Raw genomic sequence first — 25,514 nt, forward strand, 5'->3', positions numbered from 1 at the left:
GCAACCATTCTCGTAGCGGCCCGCTGGACACGCTCAATGAGGGTGACGTCTTTCGTGCGTCCTGAGTAGACAACTTGGTTGGCGTACTCCAGGAGCGGTCTGACGTAGGCCTCACAGAGTATTTGGAAGTCCATACGGGAGAAGGTGCGTCGGATCATCCGTAAAATGGCGAATGCTTTTGGGCCGATCTCTCATGGTGCAATGTGAAAGACAAGTTTGAAGAGACCCAGATGCCCAGGTCCTTTTTGGCATCTATCCTCATGATGTTTTCTGGTCCCTTTTCAACATGCATAACAAAGGCATTCGCTGAATCCCCTCCAAACGACATATGGACGCACTTTTCATCATTCAGAGGAACGTGCCAGTCCAACGACCACTGCTTGACAGCGTCTACATCAAATTGGAAGGCACCAGCATTGGAGCTCCAGGATTTCAAGTAGTCCGCAAAAAGTAGACATGGACTCGCAAGAACGTCTGGGAGGTCGTTGACGTAGATCAGAAACAGGAGTAGTCCCAAGAGGGAGCCTTGAGTTTCCTTTTTCCGAACATCAGCTTCGCGGGACAAATATTCGGAACGAGAACATTTACAATCAATGAATCTTCGACAACAGCATTTAAACATGTATTTGTGTAATGTACTACTCATAAGGTTGCTGAAAATCCATCGACAGCCCACGACCGGTTTCGCCCTTCTTGGGGCTCATCAGGTAGGCGCGTTAAAACATCCTTATTACATTTCATTTTATTTTACCTTATTATATTTGCTTACTTTTATTTGCTTACCTACCCCTTGCTTTGTACCTCACATTATCGGCGGTGAGGGATCAATGTCCGCTGGGTGGGGATTGTCCATGTTCAACGACGCAGCATTTGACGCAACGCAACCCGAATATTAAGAGTGGTGAACAGGGATGTCTAAAAAGTGGCCTCGCTTTTGGGGTGATTCTCGCACCATAATGGAAGACTGCGTTTGCGCAACGGACCGGTAGCCAAAGGAAGTAGTTTAAAGGATGCGTGTGCGCCTACCTTGTGGACGCCCCTAAAGATCTCCATGCGGTGGGTTGGGCTCATTGCCCCAGCAATAACTGTGGTATGTTGATGGATCTCGCGGACACCAGGAGTTAGCGGGGCCAGTTGTCTGGCCAAATGGACCACAGGGGACATCGCCCATCGGCGCAGGACCCCACCTTGGTTGGGGACGGTTGTCCTCCAACAACGGAGACTTGCTGCACTGTACAGTGATTAAATTTTGACGTAACACCAGGTGCGTTTGGACAATCGAATTCTGAATGCATCTAGCACTCTAGCGTGGCACCATCAGCTTCAGTCTGCCAACCAACCGTTCCAGCTGCTCGTGCAAACTTTCTACTGGTGATGGCTGTGACCTGGGAACCAGAAATAGGGTTATATCTCCTTCCGGTAGGTTGTACACGGCTAACTGCTGTTCATGGATAGGAAATTGACCTAGTTACTATATGCTTGATTAATCAACTTACCTTAGGGGAACGAGTGGCTTCTGAATACCGAGAATAGGCGTACGCAGGGCAGCCACACAGACTGGCCGAAGGTGCATGTGTAGGTTTTAGCCAGTGTGTTAATCGTCTGAAAACATTTGGGGGGGCATATCACAACCTACTTTTACTAACAAGGGGTTTCACACATTGAGATCTGTCCCATGGCATATCAGATTTGGTGTGCATGTTCAATTTGCCTGAGAACGACGCGTCGTCCAAGAAACCACACGTGGGCCGTAGCTGTCTCCCTCGCTGATTTCTCCACGGTCACATTAGTGAGTGGTGTGCATCTTATACGCACGCAAGAGCCATTTTCTGCGCTGAGAGACCTTGTGGATAGCATGCATCAGGTTCTGGGTGTGATGCACGTCCTCTTCAAGCGCCCGTCAGCGTTTTCTTGGCGGTTTCCAGAAATGTACCAATCTGCGCTGTGAACGAATGGACAACTTTCGAGTGATACACACCCAGTGGGCACTCAAATAGGCGAAAAACACGGTGTCGGTTCTCTGCAGGATCGCAAAATTCTACCGAAACCCATGTGATTAATGTCCACTGAGCAGTCACTTACTCGGCTGCATTATCAAGGTGGGACATGCGATGGAATATGTGCCGGCCGCGGATAGAAATTTTTTGCAAGAGTTACGATAACGCAATGGAACGCACGTGCTTCTGGATGGCTAGCCGTGAGTGGAAACAGCACAGAATTATGGCGCAGTCGACCACAGCTTTGGCAGCCCACATTTGTGACGTCATCTTGTCCGTGGCAAACGACTTGAGTGAATATTGCCCACCCACCCTATCGTTGAACAAGCAGAACAGCTTGCGCGAAGGTGCAAAATACTCGCTTTGCACGAAGGCATATATTGCGAGTCGACCGATACCCATGCCATACGCCACGAGCAAGGTATATAGCTTGCTCCTTAACAGCTAACACCAGAGGCTCTTAAATTATTTACCCAAGTCGGTTGGTTAGGTTTGTCGCATCAACGTTTACCACATCAGGAAAATGTCAAAAGAGTGTTATCTGCTGCGTAGCTAAAACTACCACCCTTGGATTCCATCAACAGTACGCGAACAAACCCTGAAAGCTTAGTTGTAATGAGCGACGTGTCATCCAAAAAATAAATAAAAGGTAACTACCGACCTACTTGATAGTAAAGGTCGGAATTTGACGCGATAATTGTACACATTCTGGATAGTATGTACCTTCCCAGAATGATGAGCGACCTGTTGCCCAAACTCCGGCAACGGAAAACCATACTTCAAAAGGCTACTACACTCCTTTAATTCAACATTTGCCAGGCGCCCTTTGATAGGGAACCTTTCAACATGAGCTTGCTATGTGGCTGGTGGTATGCTAGATGGTAAAAAGTAACCAAAAAGTAGTCTTTGTACCGATGAACACGGAATCTTGCCGCGCAAGGTACAAACTGTGCTATCGGGTACCGGCTGTGACGGATTTCGCGGCCTGAACGGACGTCTGCTACAACGGTAGAGCGCTTTTTCATATAAAAATATCGAATTGCTGCTCGTTTTGGAGTCTATGCGAACGAAAAGTGTGAAATTGTTAGCCGGATACTCTTTCAAAGCGATCTGAAATGCACTGAAGTAGAAAAAGCATGGACGGACCCACTTCCTTGCAAAATCATCCACCGCCTTTCACGGACAAATTTGCTCAGTCATGACAGTCAATAAAAATGTGAATCAGGCGCACACGGTGGGCCTTGAATACGTTTAACCGACTTTCAACAGAACTGCAGCCACGTGGGGATATCTTAAGGACCCGTTTCATTAGCATCGATTTCTAAAAATTTCTGTTAAAGTCCTCCTTTTTCGAACCATGTTTTCAGGGAAATTTTGGATGTGCGCCCAAAGCTCGGCCCTTTTGAGCATTAATCGACCCACATGTCTATTCCACCGCCAGCCCCGAGGAAGTAAGGCGGAGCTCCGGGCACGGACACTAGGGTCAGGAGTGCGAACTTCTGTTGGATAACAATATCCTCACTTCAGGTGGTAGCTGCCTGAGTTATACCTCCTGCCATATTCAAACATTCAGCATTCGGCACCAAGCCCAAATCTCTTTTAATTGCCCTTCTGTGGTAGTCTTTTGGCTTAAGCCTCACAGGGCATCATTGCCCCTCATTAGCAGTGCACGGCAAATGGGTGGATGCTACTTAAAAACGGGAGCGAACCCAGCCGCGAAGCTTGAGCAAACGCTTCGATCCTGCGAACCAACTGTTCGCAGCAACTTTCTAACCCTGAGCGAATTTTTCCGAAAAAGATAACGTATGCAAACCCCTGGCATTTTCCGAACATATTGTACAACTTAACGGAAGTGTTCACAGGAGCACCTGCCAACTATCTAAAGAGGTTGTTGCATTTGACAAGTACCGATGAGGGTATGTTTTTGTGGCCTGAACAGTGGTATTCCACACGGAAACTGATTGGCGCAAATTTAAATGTGACTCAGGCAATTTGGAGTGACAGTGAATTTGTACCCTGCTCATTCCGTTCTAAATATTCTGGACATTATAAGCACGAAATTTCTTTCCTCTAGTGTATCTTTCGGGAAATTGGCCCATCAAAGGCCTAAACTAGTCACCGGACTTTGGAGGAAGTGAATCCTTAGATGCAACGTTGTTCTCCCACTTTGCGGATGTGGTGCATCGAAACCACTACCATTTCGATGACACTTTAGATGGAGGCTTTTGAGTGATTGCACCTGTGGGATAACTCACAGATATCATAGGGCAATTTCGAAACAAGTGTGTGTATCATAAAGGCCTTTTCCTGATCATTAAATCAACCCCAAACCTGTTGGGCTCAAACACGAGTTATGGCTGATATATACCTTTAGTTCCCTGCCCTCATCTGTCGGAATTTGGCCGATGCGGAAATAGCGTTCAATGCCTCAATCGTCCTACTCGAGTTTTCGAATTCATGTATCTCTCCATTCCGTCTACCCACTTTCAGTCGTACCTTATTTCATTTATTTTTTTACCTCCACACGTGCCTCAGTTTCAAATTTTCCTGTTCGTTTCGCGCAATCTGCTAACCGATTATTCCACGCTCTGTTTAGCCATTTTCTTGCCGTCTTCCGTTGAACGTATATTCGCGTTGTACGTTTTTCTCTCGAAAATTCGGTGTACGCTTTTGGTTCAATGGATACCAGGATAGAGTTACTACAGGAATAGATTATTTACTGGGTATACACATTATCTTGCACAGTAGTATCGTGAACGACCATAAACATTTGACTTTCAGTTTTCAAGGATACCATCTTGTTTATGTGCACATGAGACTTGACGCAGCTGACTCGCTGGTAGAAAGTTCGTAAATTATTAGACATTTGGATTCAATAACTGCCCACTGATGCACAGTATTGCAAACTTTTTTTTCGGAAATAAAGTCGGTTGACACCGTCTGCACTTTCGTCGGAGAAATAAATGATTTTATCCATTGCAAACCACTCCACTAATTCCAACTTGTTGAATTAATGGTGTTGTGTGGTTCGTCAAGTCTCAGGTCCTTCTGATCTCAATGAACACATGCGAACATTTGTCACAGCGCTTCGAGCCTTGTTAGGTGTCAGCTGGTATGCAAATTACAGGCCCTCAGTCAAGAACCCAGGTGAAGTAGGGCTGAGTGTCCCCAGTGTACTCAGAACACAACCAGAATAGAGTCTTGAATACGCGCAACATTAGGTAGCAGCCTTTTGAACATCCACACTCATGCCCATTTGAAACTGGAGAAATTCCGTATTTGATGGCCAATTGTAGGTGTGCGTCATGTGAATTTCAACGTTGCGGACTGGCTTTTGAAGCAAGAAATATGTAGTCTGTTTCGAAGTATTGGTGCGTTCGTTCCTTGTGGTCTTTCTGTTCCAAATAGCGTGCACGGTTTGGGTGAATTGTTCCTTTTGCTCCGACATCTTGGTCATAAAAACCTCTTCAATTTCGATAAACTCAAAAAAGGAGCAGAATAATTTTGCACGAACACGGCATTTCGTTTTGGTCCATTGGTTATGGTTCCACTTTGAGTGCTTATTAACCTATGCGATGAAAATGACTTTCAACGCTTGTAGCAGTACTTCCACTTTATGTCCTTTTTCGTCGGAATTAACTAGCTTGTAGACGTTTTTAACCTTTTTGGCTTGCTGTTGGTTAACATGGTCCTGCTTTCTTCTAAGCACTGCCGTACATTTGCTCTTCTATCGTGACTCAGCAAATAATGTAACATTTTTGAGGGGTAGCTCCGAGTATCCCACTAAAATAGTTGTGCTGTAAAATTGGTGTTCGACGTGTTGTGAGATAAAAGCGATCACGTAAGCTGAATCAAAGAAGAGTTAGGTAATGGTGAACATAGATAATTATATTTAGTTACATTCAGGGGATAAGTGTAATTTAAAATATGTCCAAATTCACTGGGTTAGTCGGATATCAAAATTTTGACTAAACTACAATGCAGAAGAAAAACGAAACATGTAATTGGACTACCGTAGACAGATATTCAAGTATCGTGCTCACTTCAACAATGCCTACAGATGGGTGTTGGGCGTGTTGGAAGGCACCGAGAGTGAGAGAATATTTGATTGCTCACCCACATGAAGACAAATAATTTACCACGGAGCGTGACAAAAATAGTGCATTAATGCACAAAAATGACATTAAGGACATTCACTGTAGAAATTCTGGCCGTAGCGATGACCGATACAACATCCAAGGAGCCTGAAAATCAATTTCGTCGTAAATATCCCGATAGGTCCCAACAAATGCTTGTAAATATGTCCCCACATAAGTTCTACTGTTGGAACTGGCTCCACATCTGATCACTGTGCCTTTCTCATATCCCAATACTATACAACCAGCTGTCCAAAAGGCAATGAACCATTCATTAGGTGAATACTCCAATAAACATCGAATCCTGATAGCCATAATGCTAAGATTATCACTGGAAAACGGTCCAAGCACTTTTACCGACAGCGGTGATATCACGTAACGTTTCATGGTATGTTTTTGTTTACCCGTAGATGTATCTCAGCCGTGGTTTTAGTGCCCTCAAAAACATGCATTCTGACCAATCAGTTTGAAGAAATTTGAAATTTCTTCATACCCGATCATGTGTATTCTACCGACTGAGCACGCGCATCTACCTTAAATCCATACTGAATACATACTTCTGTGCATTATCTGTATACTGCCAGCAGCCACGTCCGTAGATTACGCCAACAGAGTAGTTTTTAGATTCATCGGTACCTTTTTCGGGGAAGGAGTGCAATTCTTAAGTGATGGAAACTGAAACGCCAGTACATCCACAGCTAATGCAGGTGCGGTCACATCTGTGGACTGCCTAACACTGTACTACAACGTCCAAGCCTATTTGTTTCACGGTTAACCGGTTTTCTTGTCAACACTCTTATGAAGCTGACGATAAACTATAAACGCATGTGTCTGGTCTCGCCTACTTTCAATCTTCTCGATGTTCCTCTTGATCAGCGTTAGTTTTCTGTTTCAAATATTTTCATGCTTGGCAATGGGCTACACGCTCACCACATGTACCCTTCTCTTCTGTTTTGGCGTTCTTTCAGGCGCGTCACTGCTGCATTCGTTTGCAGTCTATTTTCTATGCTCAGTTCTTGCACCATCGGCCGCCTTGTTTCAAGACCAGGAATTGATGCTTGAAACGGGTCAATTAGTCCATCTGTCACAAAGCTGCTTATACAGATACCTGACAGCGGCTTGGGCTTCTTTGGTTGATGTGAGTTGTACACGTCACCTTCATTATTGGTCATATCTTACGGGGATAATTCGTTGAGTTACTGGAGTGTATAAGTTTAGTGGCTCTATTAACTTTAATTGAAAACAACAAGTCACTTCAAAACTGTAGCATGTTGAGGAAAGACACTATCTTTGTGGACAGCTTTCTTGTATACCACGAAGTACTGTGGTGTGAAGTCCTCCCAGAGGCATTGATGAGTGATGGATTTACAAGAAGAGGACCAAGTACATCCGATGTAAAGCACATTATATGACCTTTTGTCACGAAACTTTACAAACAGGCTCAATCGACAACTGCAGAGGGGTTCGTTTTGAGACAACTCACATACTTTTGGCGGAACTTCAAATTCATATGAAGCCACATTTATCAAAGTATCATGAAGTAGCCGCCTCTGTTCTTCTGACCCCGGGAGGTTCTAATTTGCGGTGGCATACCGTGACAGGGTACAAATTTCACAACACGGAAACACCAAAATTTCGTTATATGTTTTATCACCTATGGCATATAAATTTTAATGATTATTCTAAATTTGAACTAGATGAGCAGCGTTGTCATTCCTATGAAAATCTGAAACAGGTTGATAATTTGCTGGCATACGTGACAGTAGAAATACCGTGTATAAATAATAAAGATGCAGCATTTATTATCAGTATTCTTCTTATCGGGATGATGGGCGCATCCACAACTTTGGTCACGACTGAATTTTACTTACTTGTTAATTGGTCTTTAGTTACGTTAAAGTACTGTGGCCAGCGAAAGACCATATAGTTCGTCCAAAAGGAAGCGCGAAAATGTGTGGCCCAAGGTTTCAATAGAAAAAGCGAATGCCAAGAAATCCTGGCTGTTACAAAAGAGTAATGCTTGTATTTTACTAATATCCGGCTATAAAAGCCTGTAGCACGTATGCAACCATTTTTATCTGTTAAAAAAGCAACTTTTATCGCCGTCAACCAACTCAGTATTGAGTAAATTTGAAGCTGTTGCTCGTGTGGTTTGAGGAAACACCAGTAATGGTGAAAAACACGACTTATTTTCCAGTTCATCTTGATGTCCATGCTAAATTCTAGTCCTTTTCTGAAAGCAGTTGGAGCTGAGTGGTGATCTTGGAGGAGAAAGCGAAACAATTATGGTGAAATGAAGTAGGTCTCCTAAAAATACATAACACTTTGACGACTCTAACCGACTATCGAAGTGTATTTTTGCATTGAAAAATATTTTTCTATCATGGGTGGCATTAATATGAGAGTGTTCGTACAGAAGAACATCGATTGACAACGCAGCTGTTTGAGGTTACCTTTGGTATCCACCATACCTGGGTTCTTATAGGAAAAGTTAAGGCCTAATGGTACTGGTTCAACCAAATATTCGCCAAAATTGGCCGCTACTCCACTCTTGTCATCATCATCATCACATCATTGTCAGCTGTAATAACCGCGTACTTGTCGTACAGTGGTTGTAGCTGCCGCAGTTTTGTTCACCGATGATTTGTGGGAGGGGGTAGGTAGCTGCGCATTGCACGCCCGAGCTTGTAAATTGGTGCATAAATCCAGCACTGTCAGTGGGCTGTCAAGTGGGGGGGGGGGTTGGAAAAGGAGCTATGCATTAAAGGCAATAGCTTTGATGCACGAGCGCCATTGAAGGCGCGACTGGGCCATGTCTGATAATGTCTCTAGCCATTGATGTGGCCCGTCTAGGGGTCGCCATCCAGGAAGACGGCAGTAACCAGCGCAGCTGAGTTTGCTGGTAATTGCTTTCAAACTTGGCTGCCAAGTCATTGTTTGACCGCCTCTGGCTCTCCTCCACCCTTCACATGGTTGGGCGAAAAGAGCTCTTCGAGGAAGTCGGTCGACTGGCATACGCAGCACGTGGCCAAGCCAGCGCAACCTGTGTAGTGTGCCTTGTCTCCCAATGAGGAAGGGCCATATGGCCTATTTTTAGTAGCATGCTGTTATTAGCTATAACAATGTGTTTGTTATATTCTCTCTTTTCCAAGGTGGTAGATTTTCCGTCCTGGCTAAATGACAGAACTTGATTGTATTTGCTGATAATTTGAAATGAATACCATCAAGACAAACGTAGTTAAGCAGCCTCGAATCTGACAGGACACACAACTGACTCCCTTCACCTAGCACAATACTGCCACTGATCTTGAGATGATTTGTGCTTGTTTCTACAACTAAAGTGCAAAAGGCGCGTGCCACTAAAGTCCATTTGAAAGTGTCACCCTTTCATTTGCACACTTTTCTTTGAGATCTTCTGGTGGTTATTTTGCGGAGAAAACGTCACAAGCTTAGCTGAACCAAAACGAAGCATTCAAAAGTCATCCGTGGACAACCTATCGCCGTTGTGGCTGGAAGCTCGCGTACAGGTAGCTTCGTCACTAAGTCACTGAAAACGCTTACTGCTGTTTCTGCTTGACTGCTGGGTCTCAGCCAAAATAAACATTCATTATTCTTTCCCACTGTTCAAAATCTTCACTGGAGTTGACGGTATTCGGAAGATTCTCCATGGGTCTGTGTTTGCATACTTAATTGATCGAATCCTTTGAACAGCGTCTTTTTTCTCCTTGATATCAGATATATAAAGTCTTCTTTCATTGGCTGCCCCCCGCTAATTTTTCTTGAGTTCCACCTTTGATCTCCTCTGTTATATCTCGAAACATGCATTTTCGAAACTGGGAAAATATGCATAAGTACCCAAATTTTAGGTAATACAGGTTTTCCATCGCATACCTGTGTTTCCGGTGCAATTGCTGTCACAACAGCTGCTGACAGCCGTGGGTTTTTTCTCACAACCTCGGCACGCTCACACATCTGGTGCACAATTGAGTTAACAGCACATCCATCTACAAAACGTAACCCCTCTACGCCGTAGTGACTAATCCGATGTCATCAGATCCATAGTTATAGAACTTTCTAGGCAATGTTTTGTAAAATTCAAAGCCGATAAAATTCAATGAGCCTCAGTATTCCAAAAAAATCGGAATCTAAGCTTAACTGACAATCCTAGACAGCTCACTAGGAACCATCATCATTGCATTTAAGTGATTCGCCCCCACACGATGGCCATAAAGCTTGTTTTACAATAGGTAACCCTCACTGAAATAACTCGGTCATACTCTGGGGAAGTATTTTCGGGAGTAGATGATGATGGTCTTACAACCAAAATACTCGGTGACAAGCAGACTCTCTTTGTTTACGCTGTGCCCATAATTCGCTGGTTCAGATTACGCGCCAAGTTATTAACGAGAACGCTGCAAATAAAGTTATTCACAGAAGCAGCTCCGGATTAAGAGCTGTATTACCACTCAGTTCACCAAGCAATCCGTTTCCCGCGACTATAATGAAACTGCTTATTCGCTCTCGGAGACCATTCGATAGTACAAAATATAGATGCAACTGCACTAAATGCGTGCTGCAAGCTGACCCCATCTGGGCACTGGCTTACGTATGCAGCCAAATGAAAGACTGGTACTTTGCCAGGAGTGTGAAGACCAAACGTTCATTCCAAAAGTAGCCCTACACTGGAGACATGGAACGGCAAAAGCCGTTTAGATAACTTTGGTATACCGTGCTTTGAACCTTTTACTTATCCACACGACCACATGTCCTTTAAACGCTGGAACGCAAAAGCCACGGACTACGTAACAAAAACATCGATCTTATGAACAACCACCATCAGCCCTCCTGGGACGATACAACTAGCAACTGCAGCATCATTTCACGCATTCTTGGCCAGAAAGAATGCCAAAACTGTCAGAAGCGAGAAAGATTTAGAAACGACTTACCACAATGCCGCCAGTATTGTTAGTAGACCCTTTGGAACCCTTTGTCGACCAGTTTGACTACTTGAATGAAACACAGACACATTTAAGATACCACTCAAAATTGAAAATCTTTAGCAAGCCTACAACCTGTCGACACGGACTAATAGTGGGCCACAAAAAAGCTTTTTTAATGGAGTTCAGCCGGCAAGCTTTACTTCCTACTCAATCTACCATCGACGTTCAAGTGAGAGGCCTCATCCTTACTCTCCCAATCCTGAAAGAAGTTAACCACCCCTGTTTTCAGTAGTTTACTCATGTAAGAACGATCGAACTCCAAGAACACGATAGAAAAATCGCCTAATAACACAAATCCTGAACGCACCTCTACTCAAACCGTATGTACCGCCCGTGGTATTCACTACCACTAGATGTTATCCCTGCACCCAACTTTGTAACCTGCAAATGTCGGTTCAACCAATACATGCAGTCGAGAGTTTTCTTAATTTTTTGTTCACACCAGATACATCCAACTCTGTTGTAGTGGTTGTTAAAAGACTACAATTTGTGTGAAACTCAATATACCTAATGAGCGCAATGAACATCAGTGGATCCACAAACATCTCAGACGACCAACAACCTCCGACTTTCCCCACATTCTGCGAACTTATTATGCTAATAGAGGGGAAAATTGTCTTGCTAACGCCGTTCGGAGTCTTTCCGTGATGATCACTTTACGTAAACATATGAAACTGAGATCAGCTATCTGTCTGTTATGACAGGCAATGTTTGGTAATTAATTGTGATGTATGCAATGGTTTTGAACGCTACAATTGCAAAAACACCAGGCAATTAGAGATCACAAGCACAAAAAACTAATGACCCTGTACGATGAGCGCCACTTGAGAAAATGAACATTTGTGAAGGGGAGGTCAGTCGTCGGGGAAAAACTCAGCGAGTGAAATAGGGAATATAAATTGGCAAAATGAAAGACCCTCTAAAAGACAACAGGGCCAGAGCGAGCGAAAAGTATTTTGAGGGAGTGTTGAGTCACGGATTATTTCCTGCATGCAATCAGGCATGCAATCAAACAAACTCTAACATCCTCTTTCTACTAGATGATCGTTGCGCTATTTGACCGACAAGCGTACACTGTATTTTGTTTATTTTTAACGCCACATTAATGTATAAGCAGCTCAATGCCTGTTTGATTCGTAAGATTCACGTAATTCATTTTACTCAGCTAATTACTTTCACTTTGGCTCAGGATTGAATCAGTATGCTTCCACGATGCATGTGATTCATAGCTGCTAGGTTACAGGGACCGAACCTGGGAATATTTTGTACGTACTATTGAACAAACATGTGAGCTTCTAAATATAGAGTCCGTTTTTTAGTATATTGTCTTTTTTGTCACTCACCGTTTCTGTTCTCGCTCAATCGAAAAAGGCCTTCTGCACCTGTTTTATCTTTTTGAGACTGTGTGAATGCACAGGCAAATACAAAACACATGTTTTCCTCCTGCAATGCCAAGTATTTTATTAGTTCTCTGAAAGTTTCCGTAAAAACAAGCACCATTTCAAATGGAACACATTTTCAGGACTTGGATGAATGCACAAAAACAGGTCCATTGATACTAATTTTCAAAATGAGTTGACAAATATGACCTTAAATATATCGAAACAGTTTGCCCCACTTTTTGCTCCCGAAAATAGTAATCACATAAAGATACGCAGACTTCTGATTTACAATACCACAAGTCGAACATATGCAAACGGGAAAAAGTAAAATCTCACCCTTGAAAACAGGGCTTTTTGACTGTATGCCATATTAATTGGTCTTCAAATCATGGTGCAGGACTTAAATCTTTCATTGAACCGTGTCTTGTGCTCACATGGGGATATTATGATTAGCTGATGAAAGATAGGGTAAACTACAAATAAGGATGTACATACTGAGGTTTTTAACATTAATCATTGACGGCAATACACCGGCAAAAAAACAACCTCCATTGCCATACAACGACGGAGAAGGTAAACGGTATGGTATATGGAAAAGGTGACTAGATACTGCAAAAATACAAATAGGTCCTTTAAAAATAGGTAGTGCGATGCAGATGTTTAAAATGACACGGCATAAAAAGTAAATCGCAAATGAAGTTAACCAGACTAACTAATAACCCAAATAGTTTGCTTTGACGAAACAACCGCAGTGAGGTTGCCACCAACAAGTGTTTTTTTACTTGTACTAGGAGCTGAATTCAGTAAAACGTTACTGATTACTTCGTTCAGGTAATTATTTCCGAAGGCTGTTACACGTTCCAAGCGAATTTACTCCACCTCGTATATTGGTGCTGAATCCTATAAAGTGCTCCAGAGAATACTCAACTCTTCGGACCAAAGAGGGTTTGTATAGCTTGCAGTCGGTTCATTTTTATCACAGATTAAAGGTTACATAGGCTACGGAGGCTTCTGTTCCCACCAGTCTAAATAACAACTTTTTCCGTTCACAAAAACGTGTTTCCGAATGTAACAATGCACAACTGCTTTTCTGATACATTAAAACGGTCGAATTCCAACACCAAGTGGACGGACTATTGTTTGGCTATCTTTAAAAACTAAGCAATACACGTTAACGTTCTTATTTTTCGGACAAAATTTGAGCCGATTGTAGGGACGAAAAACGTTATCTAGTGCATAACCGTCCATGAGTGGAAGGCCTAATCTGGCGTGCGGTGCACACTGTCCACTTTAGGGCTTTAATTACAGTGGTGGTACAACCCTTGGACGAACGGAAAGTGAGCTCTGAAGAGCTTTCAACTTCATACATCCCGTTTGATGATTTAAAAATGGTTCTAATCACACATGATCCTGACGGATGAAGTGGAACAGTGTGGGCGCACAGATAATATTTGTTGGATTGTTCTCTGAAGTGGTTTTGGGGTATGCAGAACAAGATTTTTCTCTTTTTCCCTCCTCCTCCTGCTGGTTGTCAGCATCACCATCATTAGCAGATTGAGCCAACTGTGAGTAGGCGCTTTGGTCTGTCGTTCATTGGACAACCGCAAATGAGAATAAACATATTTAAAAACAAATCCTTGAAACTAGGTTGGAAGGCTACCAAGTGGGGTTGCAGTGACTGAAATTGGAAATTGAAGCTTCCTAGAGTAGACCAAGTCGATTACTTATGCAGGCTGGCCATTGAGTGAAGTTTGGCAACATCATTTTTTGGAAGTAAATCTAAACATAGTGGTGTTTCTGTACAGGTTCTGAATTCGGTGGACAATGCCAAAAGATGTTGCCAAGTGGTTGAATCAAGTCAATGAGAACTGGATGATTAAAATTCCAGGAACTTTCTGAATCTCACCGTCTATACGAACATTATACGCAACGTACTCTCCTGCGCATTGAATGTCATAACGGACTACCTATATTACAGTAAAACTTACCAGCATGGGTTTAATGGAAAATCCACGAAAAACCTAGTTGTGTCGGTACCTATCAGTCAACCGGCTTGCGGAGTGGTTTAGTGGTACTGTCAATCAAAACCCAAAACAATGGAATCGACTAACTGGAATCGTCATGTGCGAATCATATGAAATGACAGAATGTCTATTGTATCTGTCAGTACAGTAGTCTGTAACATGCGTCACCTCTATCCAATGTGGTTGGCCAACAGAAAGAATAGGAATGGTAATTGGACCAACAAATCATCCTGGTCGGCGGTTTTCAAGTGAGTTAGAAATTGCGGACTGCAGAAAACCAGAAGTGGTTTAAACATCGAAATTCAGGGCGCTATCACGAATTAAACGCACCTGTTAATGGCTTAACTCACAACTTTCTGGACTGACTGCCAAGAACCAATAATATCGACCACCGAAGCATACGGATGCACTAATGTAAACGTAGAGACGGGTGCTTACAGGCGTTGTTCGTTCACTTCGAAAGAATGATTCATTACCATGCCGTCAAAGTGAATACCATTGATGCATGATGATGATAGCTGCCAATGATTTGTTGAAGTGGACCAGTAAGAGTTACGTGCAATATTCTCATAGAATTCAGCCTCTAAATAGGTTGTGGTGGCTGAATGATAGATCTTCAGCAGTTTCAAGCCAACATGTAGGTTATTTGCAGCGACAGAGAACTTTTAATGAGATAACAGGAGAGCTAATTTGTTATTGTCTGGTGTTTCAACGAAACATCTCAAACGACGTTGCCGGACCAATACGCTGATTTTTCCATCACAGTAGCCGTTTTCTTGAGAAAAAGTAGAGAGTGGAAAACGAGTTTATTTTACCTTGAAAAAATTGGTATCGTAAGACACCGAACGACTGAAGAAAAACTAGTACGCTGCAGCGAGTGATGGAAAACGGGAGTACGGCTTATCAGAAAGATGGATGACAGCTAATTTCATGTGCCTACATGTAAGGGTGGGGGCTATCCAACGTTTTCCGACACAAGTAAAATCAAGGATCAAATTTGCGGAAAGATTTGGTACTACCGTTCATTGCCTTGAGCGGCAATATCACTTGTTTCTTGTTGCATTGTCTTTATACGGCTGGTAAGAAAATGGACAGTTAATATAAGTGTTTGCGTCTTGTTTTATGTAAGTCAATCAATCATGAAATTGATGCGTTTTGAATCCCCTACCTGAATATCCATGGGTTCTCGCGAGGAGAGTGACCAATAACAAGCGCTATGTATGAAATTCGGTCGGTTGTCATCGGTCTTCATGCTAGTGTTATTCTTAATATCATCTGTGATGGCCATCCTGAAATCGCTAGTTAAATGGTCACCTGTTCGATTATCCCACTCCCCTAAATGACTTCCTATAGGGACTAAAAATCCCGTGTAGCTGAGGTTTTCTTCACCCTATCTACCGTAATAATTATAATCTATATTAGTGAAATTTACTATACTGTCTGGTTGAATTCCATGGCGTGGTAATTTTCAGGTGGACCAAAGGAATCGATGACTACTCATATAAATTTTGTTGGTAATTCACCAATGGCCAGATTGTTTACATAAGCGAATAGCTGATCAAAATAAGGTTTTACACATAATCCAACTCACAGAGATGAGTACACTGGAAAACAGTACGATGTCCTGCGTGTAACGACATTAAACCGTGTCGAAATATTGGTGGATTAAGTGGGTTTATCGTTTTTTTTCATCAGATGGCTGTTGGTCCGTTCGTCGAGTTTGACAACTGATTTGCAAACGTTCCGTCATCGTACGAGGAGAAATCATCAGTGCGCAAATGATTATGTCTCCTCGTATGGTGACGAAACGTTTGTAATTCAACTGCCAACCTCGGGAAACAGATCAACAACTGCCTGATTAACAAGTAATAACAAGAAACTGTTAACAAAGACAAGATGTGTCCGATCCTTCTGCGCCCACCCACCGCATCCTGAAAACGAGTAAAGATCGAATTTTTGGGATCCAACCGTACCACAAAATTCCGTTCCGCCTTTATGACGTTTAGAGTCCAATATTACAAACTCTAATACTAATAAAATTTTCGTGAGCAACGCTGGTTTCTTAACCTACTAACAAAGGTTTTCGTAGAAAGCTTTTAGTATTGGCACATGGTTTCCCTTAATATCCCAGCGACTGAGCTTGCAAGGCACTTGACACTCGCTCTGAAACTTTGTGTGAACGAAATTGTGACAGTTGATCCCATGGACTTATTATTCTCTTTTTTTAGCGGATGCCCAGCTAATATCCTCAGCCACATATCCATTGAGGGGCGCACTATTAAGCATATACGCCAGCCGTGATCCACAAAGGAAGCCAAATATGTCCGCTCGAAATGACGAGGATACAAAACAGATGGCGATGGCGGCTGATAAACTAGAGCCGAACGATATTCCAGACAGGAGTCTTATAACTGTCCCAAAATGTCGAAACAACTTCACATGGGAAGAGATTCAACGGTTTATTGACGAAGCAATAACGAATCTCATCAAATTGGAAGAACTGAATGACCTAACCTCACTTTACCGAATAAACAAGCATCTGAGTCGAACCTTCACAAGCTACCCCTATCTGAGAGAAAACATCGCCGAATACTTAAACGAAAGACGGTTTCCCTCACTCGCAGTCAAGCTGATCAAACGATTAAACAACTTGGGTGTGTTCAGCAATGACGGAACATGGTTCTCTTCTTTTTACTTGTACAGCATTGCGTGGAGCTACTCTGATATTTCCAACGACTTTACGACAGCTTTGGCGGTAGCTGGAATATCACATTTACTCAATCTGAATATTGGGCACCCACCGTATTTGGAAAACCTCAACAGCAAGAATGTGTATTTTCTAATAAAGGCTAGCCTTTCCCTTTTGCACAACATTGTTAAAATTCCTGGGAACCGTGACATGGCTCAGTACACCGTTGGCAGGGATGCATTGTTAAATATACTAACTTTTCAACGAGAGCCGTCTCTGCGCTGTCTCGCATCACTTTGTTTGGCACACACTTTAGACGAAGTTGACGTGCCTATGGCACTGAACCAAGCTCCAAATCTGATTCATCAGCTTCTCAGTTATATGTATTCAGCAAGCCACTCTGCCAGACGAAAATACCACGGATACACGGTTGCTGAATTTATGACAGCCGTAAGTGCTTTTGCTGTGAATGAAAATACGCACCGTACACTACTGGCAACGGAAATGGAACGACCTCAACGAACAGGTAGACCACCTCTGCCATCCATGAATTTCCTGAAGTTTCTCTTAAAATTAACTGATGTTTACATGAGTGCACAGTTGAATGAAGAATCAGAAAGAGAAGCAAACGCGGCTATTCGTGTGATACACCATCTAGTGTTCAGTCCAAATTTGAAAGAAAATGGAGCACTGAGCGAGCTTATTAGCCGTATGACTGAACTTTCACGGCTTTTTACAGTAGTGGGGAATCCCAATGAAGCGTTGTATCGAACACTGGAAGTCTTTACATGGCAACGATCACAGCCCATTGCATCGATGACATTTGAGTCTTATACACTCCCGAAGCCAACAGAATGCGGCCCAATAGTGATGAGCTATGCACCTATAAATGCACCTGCTGCTGGTTATTTCATAGAGCAACTTCGCGCTGCCAGTTTGCCTGTTTGGAATCATAACAGAACAAATGTTATCGATAGTCAAATCGCGCAAGAGATGGGAATGAGTGCATTGGCTGCCTTTTCAGGCGATCTCAAAGGCTGGCTGGAGTGCTTGGATCAAGCTACCGTTATGATCGTTTGTTTGAGTGATGCTTACCGGCTGAGTCCTGGATGTCGAGTCGAACTACAGTATTTTTTATCGATAAATTCAGAGAAGTCACCCAAAGTTCTGATCTACATCTTAATGCCACCGAAGTTTCATCCAAATGGATGGACGGCGCGCCTACCAAACATATCCGAAGCACTGGATTTCACACACAAGCGAACTTTTGTCACAACACTAAGACATCTGGTTTCCCTTGCAGGAAGACCATATGCCATTACTGTAGCAGACGAACCGCTTGACTCGCTTACTTACGACTCTATGGAGGCAAACAAAGGATTGATGAGTATGGATGATCTGAATGGCCTAAAATCTTCTTCCATTTTCTTAACATCCTCAGATAGTGAACCAGCTAAGCAAAGTGCAATAACACAAACCGCTGAACAAATGATATCTAAAGGGAGTCCACGTCGGTCAGCTTCACCAGAAATCGAGATTCAACGGTCTTGTTCATCTTCTCCAACGCCGCTTCTTTCAACAAGATCTGATATACCAAGCCATCATTATGGTGATATACAGGCAATCTCTTCCGTTTTGAGTAGAGATCAAGATGAAGAAATTCAAGCAGAACATCCTAATAGGCCTACCCCAGTACAGATTCACTCACCTGTGGTCACACAGTTCAGTGCGCAGAACATTGAGGCCACAGTGTTGGATACATCGAAAGTCGAATTGTCAACACCAGCACATGATTTGAAAACAGGGGAGTACCAAGAGACACCGGATGTTTCAGACCCCATAGGCGAGCGAGAGCATTACAATGACAGCCAAGTATCAAATATCAGTGATCAGAAACCTTCAGTTAAAATCCCGGAACACGACAAAAGTATTGCTCAAAAGACAGAAAATTCTGGTACAAATGAACTATACCGTATTCAAGGCGAAGTACTGAGAACTGGGGCGCTTACTGCCTACTCACCAACACAATCATCTACAGGTTCACAGGAGGCAATACTGAAAGAAAGTACCTCTGGACTAGAAGATGAAAATGCAGAGAAGATACAATCGGCGGCTAACGAAGGAACTTCAGCCGATCCGAACGTAAGAACGCCAAAGGGCAACGAAAGTCCTAAAAACAAATCGTGGGACGTCCACTCAAGTGTAAGCATATCACAACCAACCACTCAGCCATCTGGTAAAATTTTGACAGATGATGAGCTAAGAATGGATGTTGAAAGAAAACAGGAAGAGTTAAAGGAAACGAAAATGCCAGATGTAAATGTTGGTGAAAAAGACCATACAAGTCATCTAGAGCACTCGTATATCTCACACCTGAGTGGCATCCAATCCCCACCGATCAATCAGTCAATCAAGGCAAGCCAAACAGATAATGCATTGAGATCAGATGTAACAGGCTGTCAGCCTAGCTCAAGAGAGGAAAAAACCATAGACTTCAGAGAAGAGAATGATCAGCCAGAACACAAAGGCATAGAACAAGAACAACTCGTAACCGGAACCAAGTCACAACTAACATATCGGTCATCCGAACCAAGTTCAAAAGTCAGCGGAGTTGCAGGCGAACGGAAGGACTCACATGCAAGCAAAGTTTCAGACGTAGGTGAAGACAAAATTCGTCAAGTCTCGCCATCACAAGCTTCTTCTTTGGATGCAATGAAATCGTGGCCATCCTATCCACCATCTAGAACGAAGAAAATGGAAGATGCCTTGGGGGTGCACGTTGAAAATTCACAGGAAACAAAATCAGTAATGAAGTCAGATGATGTTCAGTTGAAGTGCTCGGTTGAAGCACCTGTCTCTAAAGTGGATGAAGTCAAATCTCAGCCAAATAACCAGCAGCCCAGCGCAAGTTTGGCAGAAAATATTCTAATGAGCACGAGAGAAAAACCCGAAGGATTACAGGAGGAACAGGTTTCACACGCCAGTGCACTGAAATTGCAACCGCCATGGCCACAATTTGACAATGCTTTGGGCACAAAAACCGTTGATTCACGTGACAACACACCACGGGGAAACAGGTCGCAGGTTGCTCAAGCTTGCATCACGGATACGAATGTGAGTGAAATAAAGTCCAAAATAATCTGCCAGTCGTCTGGAACCAGCATAGCAGACAATGCATTGAGGCTGAATGTCGCAGAAAACCAGAAATCATCAAAGGATGACAAAATTGTAAATACTGATTTCGATGTACAAGACTTGCCCGAAGAGCCAAGCTCAATTTCGCAACCTCAACTATCTAAAACCAGCCAATCGATGGATCCTAATCTGCCGAAACAAACGAAACCGACGGGATCATCTAGAGCTGCCATACAATCGGAACTAAATGAAACGAGTAAAGAAGCGCCTGATGGAGCACTTGCACTGGAAACAGTGGCACTTACCAGTATTTTATCTAGACCGCTAATCGAAGCAGGATTAGCCGGTGAAGATCAGAAGACTGAAAAACCGAATGCAATATCACCGACAACGTTAGAAACAGGAAGTCACGTGGTTTTGTCTGCTAGAAGCTCAAAAACTCAAGGTTCGTTACCATCAAAAATGAGCGACTCAAAACCCAAAGTACCACCAGATTCCAGTGTTCAAACACTTTCCATAATTGAGGATATCAAAACCACCGGGACGGGGGTTTCAAGCTTGGGCACACAAGTTCCGACGGAACAATTAGGATTACATGCACTGACGGATTTGTCGCCAATGTCGGTGTTCGGACCAACCACCCAGGGGACGCCAACCGTCGTATTCAGTACTGCAAATTACGATGACATTGTTCAACCACATGTGCGGCAATGGACCGTGCAACAGGTCAGTGAATGGTTCACAAACAAAGGCCTTTCGCACCTGTTACGAAAACTTTGCGGGGATATTGATGGCATAGTTCTGTCTCAGTTGGCCTACATGCGTCATTGGGCTCCTGAATACTTTGCCAAAAGCATACGCTCAGATTTGGGACTGGGTTTTGTCGAAGCTTTGCGGCTTGTGGAGGCTTTGCAAGAGCTCACGAAACGACGCTAACCCCTTGCAGTTCCCACGATGGCTTTGTCATCATGCACAAATAGCGCATTTATTCTCGGCAAAGAACTGTCAAAGAGTTGGTTGTTATCCTGGTAAAACTTCTCTCCCTTAAACGCTGCAAATGAATACTCAGGATAAGAGATTGTGCACGAACGAAAAATTTACTTTATTGTTTAACATTCCGTTGAATTATTTTTGTGTAAATTATTATTCATCAAAACCGTTCATTTTCTTGGCAAATTGTTGTGTTGGCATCGAGTTTGAAAGAAGGTTAATTGGGTGTATCCTAAACTTGACAGTGTTGTATTCATAACTATACATAACTATGCATAACTATACGAGAAATCACTGTATGGTTCACCATGCCTATGGCAACAGTGATGGTAAAAATCTGTTCTATTCTACTATAAGATTATGGTAGGTTATTTAAAGACGCCAAAGACGAGCAAAAGCCGAAAATGACTCAAATCAGGAAATGAAATCCTTTTGGGAAACCACTCTAATAATCACACCGTCATATGCACGGTCGTTACTTGCAAGTTCCACTGGTGGGTGCCTACGAACTTTGCTTCTATTGCAGTCGCACTGCATATGTAACCAATAGGTTAACAAAATCCTCTTGTCTATTGTTTAGTATTCAGCGGCCATACTGTCGGCTAAAGCGGCTGGTGTGGGTGGACAGAGCATCATCCTCATCATCAGAGACAGCACCATCAGTGTTGGCACCGATGCTTCACTACCTACCATATATATTAAAAGCCCCAGAGTGAAAGGAAGAGAAAAAGAGTGGGTGAAGGAGGGGACCTAGTGCTGTCCTATGTCAAGCATTCTGAGGTGCCTACACCTCCAACTGCTCACTCAGACAATCTGGAAAGAAACCGACCGCACGAACGCCACTGACATCGATTAGACGACATTTCTTGCAACGTCTACAGCCAAACACAGACGGGGTCACGGGGACCCCATCCTGGAAGTCTCACAACACTAACAACACCCAAACTCCTCGTAGGAAGTCTCACAACACTAACAACACCCAAACTCTTCGTAATCTCTTTCAAGCCTTTTTGCCAAGTCATGTGCTGTCCACCTCGCGGTTTGCGCCATCCTGAAGGAGGCACGGAGAACAACACTCGTCTCGATAGACGGTGTTTCGGCATGCGTAGCACATGACCGAGCCATCGTTGTCGATGATGCTGGATGTTCTACCTGATTGAGGTGCCTGCAGCACAACCAAAAACCCGTTTCCTAACCACCTCGTTACTAAAACAATTCCAACGCTGAAAACATTTGTTTAATTTTAACAGTACGGCTTAGCTCTTATCAAAACTTGCTACATTTCGGTAGTGAACTGGTACGTCTCGATGAAACCAGGTTAGATAGATGTTTCCAATTCATTCAATGTTTGCTGCTGAGTGAAGCATTTTACTAGTTTTGGAACTGTTGCTACGTCCACCCGGTTGGTCAAGCACTGAGACTGCTGTGATCCCTCCAAAGGGTATTGGCGATTTCGTGAAAAAAATTACGGCTATCACTGTTTGCGTAAGACGACTTTTGGTTGAGGATTCTCTCCAGAGGTGATTCGGCGTAAGAAACTCAAGAGCAAATGTGAATTTTCTCTTTTAAGAAGGTTCCTCCGTAAATCGAACCTACTGAACTTGAGTTATTACAAGAGAACCGTCTAGATTGGGCAAGTGGGTGATTGATGGGTGTAGTGAGCAGTTAGGTTCCGCTGTCTTGTATGCGGCCTGGTCAAAAGGTCCCAGGATCAAATCAACAGCACACTTCCTGGAAATTCACCGCACTTACAGAGGGAACACATCAGTGACAGAAAAGCACTAAAAACCACTACATTCCCATAACCAATAGTGCACCGGGTATTAGAGCTACCGTGCCTAATACGCATCAATCCAGAACATCCACCAGCCAAACTTTCTTGTTTCAGAGCTTTGTGCACCATGGTAAACGCTTCCTAGCTGAAGCGGTCTCCAAGGTAAAAGTGAATCCCGTGGATTTCGACGCTTGGCGGTACTTTGCATCATTAGTAGTACAAAACGTGTTGACAGCAATTCGCCGTTGCATATTCAGCACTATAGACTAATGTAGCTTTCAGTTCAATTAGACCGAAAAAACTCTACAACCCGTGGGCATTAAAGGTGATACTCACTGGTCATTTTTCTCCGTTTTCTATCTGTAAGTGAGAGAACCTGTTATTAGTAACTTTCAGACCATGAAATGGGTGCGGAAGAGCTATGAGGGCGGATATAGTTGATGCTGCAGTAATTTGGATGGACATGACTGCGACCGAATACAAGACTTTGTGTGATGAGCTCTGAGAAGTCCTGTCATGACGCGTGGATACAGACTCTGTCAGTTAGATGGATGGGCATATGAAAATCGACCATTCTATTTTGTTGTGAAGATCCATTTTTTGCCGAGCGATGTTCATTCACCAGTCCGTTTAACTTTGTTGATGTTGTCATTTCAGATTTGCATAAAAGAACACCATAAAACTCGCCAGTTTATAACTGAATAACCGATAAACCGTTTTAAAGCTCCTGGATGCCATTTTGACATCGTTCATGAATCTTGATGTGTCAGTGTGAATGTACTTCGAATTAACCCGATTCCGCGGTACCACAACATGTCTCGACGTCCTACTTTTTTCGCCATATTGCGGGTGCTTTTTACTAAGTGCAAGTCCATTCTTCATCATTGACAAACTAGAAGAAACAGCTGCACAGGTACCACGATAGCTTGCTAGACATGCGGGTTCATTCCTGAGCAACGTTTCGCCTCTGAAGGTAAGTGTGTGTGATTCAGTCTTATGACTGGTAGACGGGTAAGTTAACATCGATCTGAATAAGGCCTAAGGCCTTGTGCTTCCGGTTTAGAGGTTTCAGTTAGTGGTTTCTATTGAACTTTTTCACAAAATTGCTGTGGGTTGGTTGGAGCTACGACCACCTGTTTAGGAGGTGAAGGCGGCGTGGATCTTAACCGGTTTGGGCTCCGCTCAACAGAACTAATCAAATTCTGTCAATGACTCTTTCTCATTAGAGCACCGCCACATGCGAACCTGACTAACCTAGAACCTCTCCCCGTACGCTTCCTAATGCCGTGCCCTCTATCCTATTCATACTGGGGCTTTCGGCTATTTCAATGGCCTCAAGTACCAGACACTGTGGTGTGAATCTCAGTCTCTTCTTCAAAACTTCAATATCTTCTGTTTCCACTTCGTGTTTCTTATCAAGTGCGCTTCGTATAATATCTTTTTAGAGAACTGCATGCTCATCCGCGGTCCTTGGTTATTTGTTTATTCTTTATGTTTTAAGATTCTAGGGTGAAAGCACCCGACCGACGTCTTTTGTTGATTCTTATGATTGTGTAAACGTAGCCGTCTGTGGAGGCGGAGCAAGTTATCAGTTTGAATTGATGTTTGACTGACCCCACCGTCTGGATAGACTCATGGTTTGTGTCGGATAACGACCCCCTACAAGACCTAGCCACCAGTAAGCGACACTCCCTCATACTAGCTGAACACCGATTGTTAGCTCAATTCGAGTTGTTGTCAAGTCAACTCTTGCGATCGGAGACCATATTCGAGGAAACTTTTATGAGACAGCAAAAACGAATCTCAACTTGAGACAGACCAACTGATAGTCCAAAACTGCACGGTTTGTTGGATTCTAGTTCTCCACAAGCTTTCTGTCATGCAGGTAAGGAAAATCAATGCCCAGTGATGACATTACCTCCGCATCGCACTTGATGTGGGGATTTTTATTGTTAGGTAGCTATCACGGTAATGCTACTTTTGACATTATCCTGTTGAACTGTCGACAAAACTATCATTGGTTTACTTTGCTCTGTGGACTACGTAGAATTCCATTTTGGGGAGTAATTTTTCGGACTAACCTATTTGTTTATCATTGTATTGTTGACCTTAGCTGATTAGTATTGAGTAATTAGTGCCTTTCGACTTTTCAGCATAGAATGGCTTTACTTACAGGACGAAAACTCTATTGGAAATTAGAAATCTGCAAGCGAAGTTCGAAAGTTGTGATTGAGCCGGCACATGTGGCAGCAGTTATTAGATAAGGGAAAGGTGGTAAAGTGGATTTCTTATTAGGAAAACAATGGTGAAAGCAACATCGACCTCTCATTGCCGTAAAACCACGCCTTGTGTGAAAGGGGAGATAGGGCTAAACGTAGACTTACAGC

At 43.2% G+C, this 25,514-nt stretch overlaps 2 protein-coding genes across 2 annotated transcripts; both read left to right on the plus strand.

Moving 5' to 3' along the window:
• Positions 1–2,166: 2,166 nt before the first annotated feature.
• On the plus strand, positions 2,167–16,270 carry T265_02095 (hypothetical protein; the record flags this gene model as incomplete). The annotated part of the gene is made up of 2 exons (XM_009166254.1): positions 2,167–2,418; positions 16,235–16,270. The coding sequence occupies 2 exons, from the start codon at positions 2,167–2,169 to the stop codon at positions 16,268–16,270; spliced, it is 288 nt and encodes a 95-aa protein (XP_009164518.1).
• Positions 16,271–16,802: 532 nt separating this feature from the next.
• Positions 16,803–21,299, plus strand: T265_02096 (hypothetical protein; the record flags this gene model as incomplete). Its single annotated transcript, XM_009166255.1, has 1 exon — positions 16,803–21,299. The coding sequence occupies one exon, from the start codon at positions 16,860–16,862 to the stop codon at positions 21,297–21,299; it is 4,440 nt and encodes a 1,479-aa protein (XP_009164519.1).
• Positions 21,300–25,514: the final 4,215 nt, after the last annotated feature.

This window comes from Opisthorchis viverrini, assembly GCF_000715545.1.
Source record: "Opisthorchis viverrini unplaced genomic scaffold opera_v5_24, whole genome shotgun sequence".
Lineage (NCBI taxonomy): Eukaryota > Metazoa > Platyhelminthes > Trematoda > Opisthorchiida > Opisthorchiidae > Opisthorchis > Opisthorchis viverrini.